The 13,278-nt window shown below is 35.7% G+C and overlaps 1 protein-coding gene across 10 annotated transcripts in view; it reads right to left on the bottom strand.

Moving 5' to 3' along the window:
- Positions 1-5,768: 5,768 nt before the first annotated feature.
- The window catches only part of LOC121472083 (butyrophilin subfamily 1 member A1-like), a 78,428-nt gene continuing 70,918 nt past the window's right edge, over positions 5,769-13,278 (bottom strand). For 3 of the 10 annotated variants that reach the window (XM_041723079.1, XM_041723104.1, XM_041723113.1), the window contains 4 exons: positions 7,989-8,015; positions 7,498-7,524; positions 6,923-6,949; positions 5,769-6,747 (listed from right to left, as the gene is read on the bottom strand). In XM_041723079.1, the coding sequence (XP_041579013.1) occupies positions 6,224-6,747; positions 6,923-6,949; positions 7,498-7,524; positions 7,989-8,015 (605 nt within the window). In that variant the 3' untranslated portion in view covers positions 5,769-6,223. Of the gene's footprint in view, positions 7,525-7,988; positions 8,016-11,955; positions 12,976-13,278 lie in introns of those variants that run through there. The other 7 variants (XM_041723159.1, XM_041723088.1, XM_041723148.1 and 4 more) reach the window with 7 other exon arrangements.

Here is a 13,278-nt window from a genome sequence, read left to right as displayed (position 1 = left end):
TTTATTGTTTCCTAACTTGTTAATTTTAGCCATTCTGACTTGTGTAAGGTGGTATATATCATTATGGTTTTGATTTGTATTTCCATGATGCCAAAAATGTTGATCATTTTTTCATGTGTCTGTTGGCCATTTGTATGTCTTCTGTGGAGAAATATCTGTTCATGTCTTCTGCCCATTTCATGACTGGAGTTTTTGGTTTTGGAGTTTGATAAGTTCTTTATAGATCTTGGATACTAACCCTTTATCTGATAAAACATTTGCAAATATCACCTCCCATTCTGTCAGTTGTCTTTTGGTTTTGTCGACTGTTTTCCTTTGCTGTGCAGAAGCTTTATATCTTGATGAAGTCCCAATAGCTCATTTTTCCCTTTGTTTCCCTTGCCTTTGGTGACATGTCTAGCAAGAAGTTGCTATGCGTAAGGCCAAAGAGATTGCTGCCTTTGTTCTCTTCTAGGACTGTGATGGATTCCTATCTCACATTTACGTCTTTCCTCCATTTTGAGTTTATTTTTGTTTATGGCATAAGATAATGGTCTAGTTTCATTCTTCTGCATCTGGCTGTCCAAATTTCCTGACACCATTTGTTGAAGAGACTGTCTTTTTTCCATTGGATAATCTTTCCTGCTTTGTCAAAGATTAACTGACCATAGAGTTGATTTTGATAGGAATTGCATTGAATGTATGTATTGCTCTGGGAAGCATAAGACATTTTAACATTTGTTCTTCTAATCCATGAACATGGAACATATTTCCATTTCTTTGTGTCTTCCTTAATTTCTTTCATGAGTTTTTTGTAGTTTTCTAGTACAGATCCTTTACCTCTTTGGTTGAGTTTATTCCTCAGTATCTTGTTTTTAGATGCAATTGTAAATGGGAACAATTCCTTAATTTCTAATTTCTCTTTCTTCTGTTTCATTGTTAGTGTATAGAAATGCAACTGATTTCTCTGTATTGATTTTATATCCTGCCACATTGCTGAATTCCTCTATGAGTTCTAGCAATTTTGGAGTGGAGTCTTTTGGGTGTTCCACATAGAGTATCATGTTATCTGTGAAAAGTGAGAATTTGACTTCTTCTTTGCCTATTCAGATGACTGTTATTTCTTTTTGTTGTCTGATTGCTGAGGCTAGGACTTCTAGTGCTATATTGAACAACTATAGTGAGATTGGACATCCTTGTCATGTCCCTGACCTTAGGGTAAAGGCTCTCATTATTTTCCCCATTTAAAATGATATTCACTGTGGGTTTTTTGTACATGGCTTTTATGATACTAATGTAAGTTCCCTCTATCCCTACACTGTGAAAAGTTTTAATCAAGAAAGGATGCTGTACTTTGTCAAATGTTTTATCTGCATTACTGAGAGATTCTTGTCCTTTCTTTTATTAATGTAGTGTATAATATTAGTTGATTTGTGGATGTTGAACCACCCTTCCAGCACAAGAATAAATCCCACTTCGTTGTAGTGAATAATCCTTTTAATGTACTGTTGGATCCTATTGGCTAGTATCTTGGCGAGAATTTTTGCAATCACGTTCATCGGGGATAGTAGTCTGTAATTCTCCCTTTTGGTGGAGTCTTTGTCTGGTTTACGGATCAAGATAATGCTGGCCTTATACAATGAGTTTGAAAGTTTTCCCTTGGGGATCCCTGGGTGGCACAGCGGTTTAGCTCCTGCCTTTGGCCCAGGGCGCGATCCTGGAGACCCGCGATTGAGTCCCACATCGGGCTCCCGGTGCATGGAGCCTGCTTCTCCCTCTGCCTGTGTCTCTGCCTCTCTTTCTCTCTCTCTGTGTGACTATCATAAATAAATAAAAATTTAAAAAAAGAAAGTTTTCCCTTCATTTCTATTTTTTTTATATTGTACTGTCAATTGCCTTTATCGTTATACAGCATATTAGCAATCTTTCCATGTTAGTACTCTATTTTTAATTTTATTTATTTTATTTTTTCCTTTCTATCAGCAATGGCCACAATAGCCAAACTGTGGAAGGAGCCTCGGTGTCCATCTTTTGTATATGTTTTTATTAGAGTTTGATTTGCCAACATATAATGTAACACCCAGTGCTCATCCCATCAAGGATATTTCTATTCTTTGAAATAGCTTCAGAAATTTGGGTATTAATTCTTCTTTAAATGTTTGGTAGGATTCCCCTGGGAAGCCATCTGGTACTGGACTCTTGTTTGTTGGGAGATTTTTTGATGACTGCTTCAATTTCCTTGCTGGTTATTGGTCTGTTCAGGTTTTCTATTCCTTCCTGTTTCAGTTTTGGTAATTTATATGTTTCTAGGGATTTATCCATTTCTTCCAGATTGCCTAATTTGTTGGTGTACTGTTGTTCATAGTATGTTCTTATAATGGTTTATATTTCTTCGGTGTTGGTTATGATCTCTCCTCTTTCATGATTTCATTAACTTGGGTCCTTTCTATTTTATTTTGATTAAGTCTGGCTCAGGGTTTATCAATCTTATTAATTCTTTCAAAGAACCAGCTTCTAGTTTTGTTTATCTTTTCTTCTGTTCTTTTGGTTTCTATTTCATTGACTTCTGCTCTCATCTTTATGAATTCTCTATTCCTACTGGGTTTAGGCTTTATTTGCTGTTTTTTTCTCTAGTTCCTTTAGGTGGAAGGTTAGGTTGTGTATTTGAGACTTTTTTGTTTCTTGAGAAAGGCTTGTATTCCTCTATATTTCCCTCTTAAGACCACTTATGCTGCATCCAAAAAGTTTTGAACAGTTGTGTTTTCATTTTCATTCGTTCCCATGAATTTTTAAAAATTCTTTAATTTGCTGGTTGACTCATTCATTCTTCAAATAGGTAGTGTTTAACCTTCATGTATTTGTTTTCCTTCCAAATTTCCTCCTCTGTTTGAGTTCAAGTCTCAAAGCATTGTGGTCTGAAAATATGTAGAGAATAATTCCAGTCTTTTGGTTCTGGAGAATGATTTATGTAACTCACTAAGAATGAATATTCTGTTGCTTTAAGATGGAATGTTCTGAATATATCTGTGAAGTCCATCTGATCCAGTGTGCCATTCAAAGCCCTTGTTTCCTTGTTGATCTTCTACTTAGGTGATCTATATCCATTGAGGGATATTAACACCTACTATTATTGTATTATTATCAATATGTTTCTTTAATTTTGTTATTAATTGGTTTATAAAATTGGCCACTTCTTTGTTAGTAGCATAAATAATTACAATTCTTAGGTCTTCTTGTTGGATAGACCCGTTAATTGTGATATAGCGACTTTCTTCATCTCTTATGACAGTCTTCGGTTTCAAATCTATTTTGTCTGATATAAGGATTGCTACCTCAGCTTTCTTTTGATATCCATTAGCATGATAAGTTGTTTTCCATCCCCCCACTTTCAATCTGGAGGTGCTTTTAGGTCTAAAATGAGTCTCTCTCTCTCTTTTTTTTTTTATTTTTTAAATTTTTTTTTCTCTTTTTTTTTTTTAATAGGTGAAGGGATTAGGAGTACACCTTTTTTTTTTTTAAATTATTTATTTATTTATTTATGATAGTCACACAGAGAGAGAGAGAGAGGCAGAGACACAGGCAGAGGGAGAAGCAGGCTCCATGCACCGGGAGCCTGACGTGGGATTCGATCCCGGGTCTCCAGGATCGCGCCTTGGGCCAAAGGCAGGCGCCAAACCGCTGCGCCACCCAGGGATCCCTTCTCTCTTTTTTTTAAAATCTAATCTGATACCCTTTGTTTTTTAATTGGAGCATTTAGCTCATTTACATTCAGAGTAATTATTGAAAGATATTAATTTAGTGCCATGTGTTGCCAGTAAGGTCATTGTTTCTGTATATTGTCTCTGTTCCTTTCAGGTCTATGTAACTTTTGGGCTCTTTCTTTACTTAAAGGATATCCTTTAATATTTCTTGCAGGGCTGGTTTAGTGATCACAAATTTTCATTTTTGTTTGTCCTGATGAGGCAGCTCTTCATCTCTCCTTCTATTCTGCATGAGAGTCTTGCTAGATAAAGTATTCTTGGCTGCATATTTTTTCCCATTTAGCCCCCTGAATGTATTATGTGAGGTCTTTCTGTCGAGCCAGGTCTCTATGTATAGGTCTGCTGCTTGCCTCATGTTTCTACCTCAATGGGTTAAGGATCTCTTGTCCCAAGCTGCTTTCAGGATTTTCTTTTTGTGCCTGAAATTTTCCAACTTACCTATTATATGTTAAGGTATTGACCTATTTTTATTGATCTTGAGGTGGGTTCTCTGTGCCTCCTGGACTTGAATGCCTGTTTCCTTCCCCAGTTTAGGGAAGTGCTCAGCTATAATTTACTCAAATATACCTTCTGCTTCTCTCTCTCTCTCCTCTCTCTTTTTCTTCTCCCTCTGGGGCCCCAATAATTCTAATATTGTTTCACTTTATGGTATCACTGATCTGTCAAATCCACCCCTCATGATCCAGTAGTTATTTATCTCTCTTTTTCTCAGTATTTTTATTTTCCATCATTTTATTTTTTTATCACTGATTCTCTTTTCTGCTTCATTTATTATAGCAGTTAGAGCCTCCATTTTTTATTGTAACACAGTAATACCTTTTTTTATTTCTCCAGACTCGATTTTAGTTCTATTATTTCTCCAGAAAGGGATTCTCTTCTATGCTTTTTTCAAGCCTAGCTAGTATCTTTATAATCATTACTCTGAATTCTAGCTCCAACATCTTATTTTTATCCCTATTTATTAAGTCTCTGGCAGTTCGTATTGCCTCTTGTTCTCTTTTCTGGGGTGAGTTTTCCTGTCCTGTCATTTTGTCCATAGAAGAATAGATGAATCAGAGAATAAAATACAAAAATATCAACCACGACTCCACAAAATATACACTAGACAAATCAGAAGAGATTATGAAACCAAGAAAGAAAAAAGAGGGAAAAAAGAGAATATAATCAAACAAGTGGCTAGAACAGAGTGATATATTAGGTCCTGGTTGCATTTTTTTTTCTGTATGTTAGAAGAAACTAGATCCCAAAATTGTAAATAAAGAAAAACATATGTATATATATGTTCCTCTTCTTTTCTTCTTCTTCCTTCTTTCTTCTTCATTCAAAGAGCAAATACAGTCATACACTGAGAATAAAGGGACAGTAGAATTGGAAATTTAAAGAAAGTAGAATTTTTTTTTAAGTTGGCTCCATGCCATGTGTGGAGCCCCACACAGGACTTGAATTCATGACTCTGAGATCAATACCTGAGCTGAGATCAAGAGTCAGACATTTAACTGGCTCAGCCACAAGGGTGCTCCAAAGAAGGTGGAATTATTAATGAAACTGAATGCAAAAGTAAGGAAATGCAAGAGTGTAAGTAGCCAAGTAATTAACCACTGAACTTCACATCTCCTGTTCCACCTAAATATTCAGTTGTGGATGTCATCTGCTGCCATATTTAAATGGAGAGTGCATCAGTCAGGGATAGATTCAATCACAAATGACAAATATCCAATATATAAATGTCTTAAAGATATAAAAGTTTATTTTTCACAGAAAAGAATTCTGAAGTTACATAATGGAGTAGGTCCATAAAGAAGCCCAAAACCCAAGTCTATTCTAATTTCTCTGCATTTCATGTCATATTACATAGTCACAAATGTTCTTTCAGTTCCATTCATCATAACACATTACAGTTAGCAGAAAATGTAAAGAAGAAAAGAATACAATTTTTTTTTTTATTTTTTTTTTTAAATTTTTTATTTATTTATGATAGTCACAGAGAGAGAGAGAGAGGCAGAGACACAGGCGGAGGGAGAAGCAGGCTCCATGCACCGGGAGCCTGATGTGGGATTCGATCCCGGGTCTCCAGGATCGCGCCCTGGGCCAAAGGCAAGCGCCAAACCGCTGCGCCACCCAGGGATCCCCAAGAATACAATTTTCTTTTAAGGATACATTCCAGGAATCGTACAGAATAATTAGTTTATAACACACTGGCCATCAATTAGTCACATGCAGCAAGTGAAGGTAAAAAATCTAATGTTCATATGGGGATGTCATAGGTCAAGGTAATTGTATGAAAACATCTATAACTGGAAGAAGGGAGAATTGATATGAGGGGCAATCACAGTCTGTGTCTCAGACAGTCATAACAATGGATCAGTAAGATGAAGGAAAATATCAATTAGCATCTCCTTGGGAGAGAATTATAGTCATCACTGGGGCCAAAAATAATCGTTTCTCATATATTTCTCATATAATTCTCATAAATGAATTAAACATTACCTCCATGGACAGATGGTTAGGGAGCCTGAGTCGGGGGACCAAAGCCTGAAAAGTGGTCTTATAGCACGACTGAATGTTATCTGGGTAAAGGAGAAAATGTGGGATCCATCTGTCATATTATAGTAGGATACATCTCCAGCATCATAATCCAGGAATATCCCCACACTAAAGGGCTTTTCTCTTATAGTAAGACAGGTTTCTGGTGAGGTGAGGGCCCAGTACTCTCCCTTATAGAGCCTGATGGCCCAGAAACCATTCTGTGGAGACACTGTGATGCTCCCCTTCCTTGTTACATTATCTATACAAATTCCCAGGTCCCAGGAAAGTGCACCCTCGACCTTAACTTCCCAGTAGGCTCTCCCAGAGCTGATGTGCAGTTGACCCAGCACACAGGGATAGGAGTGGAATCTCTGGGTGGAGCTAGGTAGATCTTGATGTTCTTCTTGCCAGGTTACTTGTCTCCTGTCTTCAGACAGGAGGAGGGAAGGATGGGCAGTGGCTGCATCCAGGGTCACATTTACTGCAGACAAGTGGACTATTGTTATTCTGGGAAGGATCTCAGTAGGCCTGAGCCAGAGGTTTCCCCTTCTGTGAGGTTTTCTTTTGCCCTTAGTAGATCTAACTCCCCTCTACCCATCTTTTCCTGAGACTGGCCCATAAGGAGCAGGATCCCTCCTGCATCATCATAGACTTACCAGCCTGGAACAATTCTTTCCTCCAATCTATAAGGAACAAATGTATATGAGATCTCATCCTCTGAAACATAGCTGCTTGTCTCACCAGAATACAATGAGTATAAATGCCCTAGGATTAATTTAGGAATAAGAGCAACCGAAGGAAACCATAACCTTGAATATCTACTTACCTTTTGCTAAATTGTGCTTGACTTGAAGATCTGACACATCCCTATGTTCTTTTTATATAATGTTCCCTCAGGATAAATAGCAATTAAATATTTAGGATGTTGAAATGAAATAGGGAATATGGCAAATCTGATCAAATAACTTATTTTTTGTTTTAGTTTTCTCAGATTTTTAGCAGACAATACCACTCTACCTATGCTCAACCTATGCTCAAAAATAACAAAACTGCTAAAATTTAATATTTTGAACACATTGTTATCTACTAAAATATTGAGTAATCTACTGAGATCATGGATGCATGCTTTGGAGTTGCTTTGATTTTTAGCACATTGCTTTGCACACAGTAGGTATTGATTTAAAATATCTTCGATAGTAGGATTTTCTGTATCAGAGTTCATATCACTTACCAGCATATAATTGTGCCTTCCTCCAGTCTGGGGGTGGGGGAAAGAAGGAAACTTTTTACTTTTTTTCCTTCCCTGTTTTCTCATTGTCTTTTCCATTTCTCCCTTTGTCCCATTTATTCTAAAATCCTTGGACTTCCTCTTTTAATTCTGTATTATTTTCATATTTCATTTTTTTCAAATATCATAGTAAAAAAGATCATGTGTAGGCCAAGTAGCAATATAGAAGCAAGACAAGGGAGCAGGAGCAGGAAAGAGAGAGCCTAAAATCAAGATGAAGGATGGAGGAAAGGAGGAAGAAATACTGAATCAATTGAAGTTTGCACTTCTGAGAGAATTTACTAAAACTCTTTAAATTTAGAAAGCTAATGCTACAGATGCTTCTTTGGCAACCATAGACATTTTTGTTGTGTTTCTGCATACTATTTTGCTACTTTCAGGAAGGACCCAAGAGATGGAAGAATAGAGCTTTCCAAGAAATAAGCATTACTCACCGAACTTGTATTGAGCCTTCCTCCTGGCTGAGAGAAAAGACATAAACACACATATATGTGATAGATGTTAACATCTTAAGGAAGACACAGTTAAATGTTTGTGTCTGCATATTGGCCAAACAAAATTCATTTCAAAATCAATTATGTTTGGCATCTCTAAAGTACATTCCATGTAAAAACTTCACTACAATTTGCAAAATATAATCTGTATACTATACAGTGTAGGACATAAAGATTTAAATAATTCTTCTTATGTGATCAGTGTAGGAATATCTTAGAAAATAGCCTTAGACTTTAGTGATATGTCATCAATGAATTTTGAGTGAAAAAAGTGGATGAAGGAAGAGCAATTTATTGAATTAATAATTAAATGAATTCAAGTAAAAATGAAAGAGGAGTAATAACTATGACTGGAAAGGGACAGTAAGCAGGCAAAGCATCCAAAAATACTTACATACTTTGGACCACTTGAAATATGGTCAAGAGAAGGAGACTCTCGTGTGTCAAGGTTTCACTTGATGTCAGTAATATGCAAAGTGTGTAAAAGGCCACCAAAAGGAGGAACTTCTCACACTTGGCAACTTTGGAGTCTGAACCCATCCATTAAGAACTGGGGTAATATTATATACAAAATGATGGGCACTTTGTCTCAGAACACATGTTGGGGAACTCAATTTAAAGGGCAGTTTTCTATTAAATGGAGAAAACCACTTCTTCTTAGCCTAATCACCTCACCTCACCAAAATTATAATGAAATTATGACAATCATCTGGAAGATAGAAGCCTAAGAATAAATCAAAGGAATGAAAGGAAACAAAGAAAAAAATATTCTTAGGGAAGACATCAGTAAAAAGAATGCCAGAAGAAAGTTAACAAGCTTCTGCCGAAGTCCTTCTCAAAAAGAAAAAAACTCATGTAAATGTCAGTAAATGTCAAGGAAAACTAACAAAGAAAATGAAAAGGAGTTGAAAATTTTCAGTGCACACCATATTGGTAAGATAAATGCAATCAGAAACAAACAAACCCAAAACCAAGAAACAGAACATGAAAAACTAGCAATTAAGTACATTTTTATCTTAGAAAAGTGCGAACAATTTTTCGACAATTAACTGAATAAAAGAAGAATGATGAAGATGTGGAAAGAGGAATTACTAGAATTTCATCTAATATATTTGTCTTATAGACAGTTTTATGTATATAAATAATTCAAGTTTAGACCAAAATATATATTTAATAACATAATTTCCTAAGAAATGTTATCTTGTTAGTAGCTTATTTCAATAAGATTATTAATTTTGAAAATTCTTTTTTTTTGTCAGGCTAAATAAGATGCCTTTGAGTGAAAACATTATTTGTATAATTAGTGGTAAACTATGTATAAATCCTAAAATGGTTGTTTTTTTTTTTTTTAGATTTTATTTATTTATTCAAGAGACAGAGTAACAGAGGGAGGCAGGGGAGAGAGAGAGAGGGAGAAGCAGGGTCCCCTCATGAGCAGAGATCCTGAAGTGGGGCTCAGTCTCAGAACTCTGGGATCATGATCCGAGCTGAAGGCCAACGCTTAACCAACTGAGCCACCCAGATGCCCCTGAAAAGGTGTTTTTAGAAAATGTCACTGAGACTGGGTATAATAATTTGCAATTCAAATTATTTCTAATTCTTTGCCTTTAACAAACTTTAATTTAGCTTTCAATTGGTAGGACTTTCCAAGTTAGCTTTAAAAATCTATCCTCTTGGATTTTATCATTTACTTCAGAAGGTCAAAGTAGTAAGTTATGAGCTTTAACTAAAATCTTTCTATTCCCAGTAATTTACAATTAAGCAGAGAATTTCTCAGCACATAAATCTTTTAAAAACAAACAGAAAGGAGGATCCCTGGGTGGCTCAGCGGTTTAGCGCCTGCCTTTGGCCCAGGGCGTGATCCTGGAGTCCCGGGATCGAGTCCAGCGTCCCGGGATCGAGTCCCGCGTCGGGCTCCCGGCATGGAGCCTGCCTCTCCCTCTGCCTGTGACTCTGCCTCTCTCTCTCTCCCTATGTCTATCACAAATAAATAAATAAATCTTAAAAAAAACAAACAAACAGAAAATATAATGTATGTTGATTACTGTCTCATATATTTGGAGGAAATGAATTTTTAAGATGAGTTATAGAGGAAAATGAATGCTGATTGTATAAGCAAAATGTTAGAAGAGTGTGCTTTAAACACTCATTTTATTTTTTCCCTAAAATGTGGCTCTATGCTTTATTGACATCCCTTAGAAAACTTCCGTGGAAATTTCAAAAGATTAGCTCACTTATTAAATTGACATTTTGTAAAAAGCAGTAATTGAAAGTCTTTACAATTTATACGATTCCAAGATTTTGTGTATGTAGGACTTTTAATTGTCCTACATTCTCTTTTTTAAGAGTTTATTTAAATTCAAATTAGTTAACATATAGTGTAATATTAGTTTTAGGTGTATGCTTAGTGATTCAGCACTTCCAAACAACACCAACTGTTCATCACAAGTGCGCTCCTTAATCCTTGTCATCTAGTTAGCCCATCTCCCTGAGTTACCCTCTGGTAACCAAAAATTTGTTATGTATGCTTAATAGTCTGTTTCTTGATCACCTCTCTCTGGCTTTTTTATCCCCCATGTTCATTTGTTCTCTTTCTTAAATTCCACATATGGGAAATCATATTCATCTTTCTCTGAGTGACTTACTTTGCTTAGCATAATACTCTCTAGCCACATCCTCATCATTGCAAATGGCAAGATTTCATTCCTTTTTATAGCTAAGTAATATTTCATTTGATATATATGTATATATCTCACATCTTCTTTATCCATTCATCAGTTGATGGACACATGGCAATTTCCATAGTTTGACTATTGTAGATAATGTTGTAAAAATTAGGGAGCATGTATCCCTTAGAATTCATACTTTTGTATTATTTGGGTGAATATCTAGTGGTGTAGCTGCTGGATCATAAGATAGCTCTATTTTTAACTTTTTGAGGGACCTCTATGCTGTTTTGTAGAGTGCCTGCATCAGTTTGCATTCCCACTAACAATGTGTGTGGGTTCCCCTTTCTCCACATCTCTGCCAGCACCTGTTGTTACTTAGATTTTAGCCACTTGACAGGTGTGAGGTGGGATCCCATTATAGTTTTGATTTGTATTTCCCTTATGATGAGTGATGTTGAGCATCTTTTCATGTGTTTGTTGGCCATCTGTTTGTCTTCTTCATCTATTCATGTCTTCTGACAAATTTTTTAATTGAGTTATTTATTTTTTTGGTGTTGAGTCATATAAATTCTTTATACATTTGGGACACTACTCCCCTATCAGATATGTCATTTGCAATATCTTCTTCCTTTTCACTTTTTGTTTGTTTGTTTCCTTCAATGTGCAGACGCCTTTCTTTTGATGAAGTCCCAGTATTTTTGCTTTTGTTTCCATTGCCTCAGATACACATTTAGAAAGAAATTTTGGCTGATGTCAAAGAGGTTGCTGACTTGGTTCCCCTCACCAACTTTAATGGTTTCCTATTTCATATTTAGGTCTTTTGTCCATTTCAGTTTCAATTTATTTTTACGTATGATGTAAGAAAGTGGTCCAGTTTCATTCTTCTTCATGTTGCCATCCAGTTTTTACAACAGAATTTGTTGAAGAGACTGTCTTTTTTCTTTTGGATATCCTTTTTTGTTTTTAAAAGATTAATTGACCATATAATTGTGGGCTCATTTCTGGGCTTTCTATTCTGTTCCATTGATCTATGTGTCTATTTTTGCACCAGCATCATACTGTTTTGTTCAGTTTTATAATATAACTTGAAGCTCAGAATTATGCTTCCAAATTTGCTTTTCTTTTTTCAAGTTTGCTTTGGTATCTGGGGTGTTTTGTCTTATATTCTTTTTTTTTTAAAGATTATTTATTTATTCATGATAGAGAGAGAAAGAGAGAGAGAGAGAGGCAGAGACACAGGCAGAGAGAGAAGCAGGCTCCATTCAGGGAGCCTGATGTGGGACTCGATCCTGGGTCTCCAGGATCACACCCTGGGTGGAAGGCGGCGGTAAACCGCTGGGCTACTGGGGCTGCCCTTGCCTTATATTCTTGGAGGAAATCTCTTTGGCATGTATATCCACTGTGTAGTCCTTTTCCCATCTTCCTTGTATTTGATAGTCTAAAACATCTATTAATACTCATCTCTGTCTCCCACATTGTAACTTTTCTAAATTTAGATGCCTGTTAGTACAATTTTCTTCACAGAAAAAAGAAAATAATGTCATCTCATACCCATCTTGTGAGAAAAATCTCATCATTTCTAAATTACATAGTAGGAAAGGAAGAGGAAGCAATGAAGAGGGTTCTAAATCAAGTGAATCCTTCTTGGATAAAACTAACACATTAGAACTTTAAAAATACTTCAGCTTTACATACATCTTACTAATGAATTCATTTGTCAGAAAGATGATGCCTCCTTGATTGAAACAAGACAAATGAAAGAGGCAATAATGGAAATATTGATAGGAAGAGACGATGATTTGGAAAAGTAAGATACTGAGACAAATCATAAAATGATGTATACATTTGAATTGAGGTAGATGATCATTATGACAAAGGCAAGGGTACAAAAATATATGAGAAAACAACAAGATACACAGTGGAATACATTACTGGTATTTGTTTTATTTTCATTCTCCTCTAAAATAAAAGGAAGAAAAAACAGTTTATTCCAATGAAAACACAATGTCAGGAAAGGAGGAGATCAAAAATTGGAACTTGTTTCCTAATTTACTCTGTGGTCCAAGTGGACCCGTATTTGTTGAAATTGGAACCTTGAGGTTCCAGACGATATCTCACCAATCAGTGGCAATGTTTTACATCCTTCTACCCCTTCCTTCAAAAGGAACTAAATTAGTAAATAAACTATGAGAGCAGGGAGGACACATCTTCATCTGGAATTCACAATATCAATCATTCCTCCTTCACTGGAATATCACCTATTTTAGATAAAATGAAAATATGTATATGTATGTATATATATATATATAGGAAAGGTACTTAACTGTGATGAAAAAAAAATACAGTAAAGGCACCCATCTGTCCAAACCTGTACATTGTAGGTAGTCACGTGACACCTAGAATGTACATTAAAAAGATATTTTCCTAAATCCCATTCCCAAAATATCAACAATATAATTAAATTGTCATTATAAAGAGAGAATATTAAAATTAGAATGATTATATTAGGCTTTTTTCAGAAACCTCCTAGGTCAATTATTTCTTTTGTCCACATAAAATAA

The sequence above is a fragment of the Vulpes lagopus genome, chromosome 1 (assembly GCF_018345385.1).
Source record: "Vulpes lagopus strain Blue_001 chromosome 1, ASM1834538v1, whole genome shotgun sequence".
Lineage (NCBI taxonomy): Eukaryota > Metazoa > Chordata > Mammalia > Carnivora > Canidae > Vulpes > Vulpes lagopus.
Note: the sequence above shows the minus strand (reverse complement) of the source record. Positions and strands in the feature narration are given on the sequence as shown.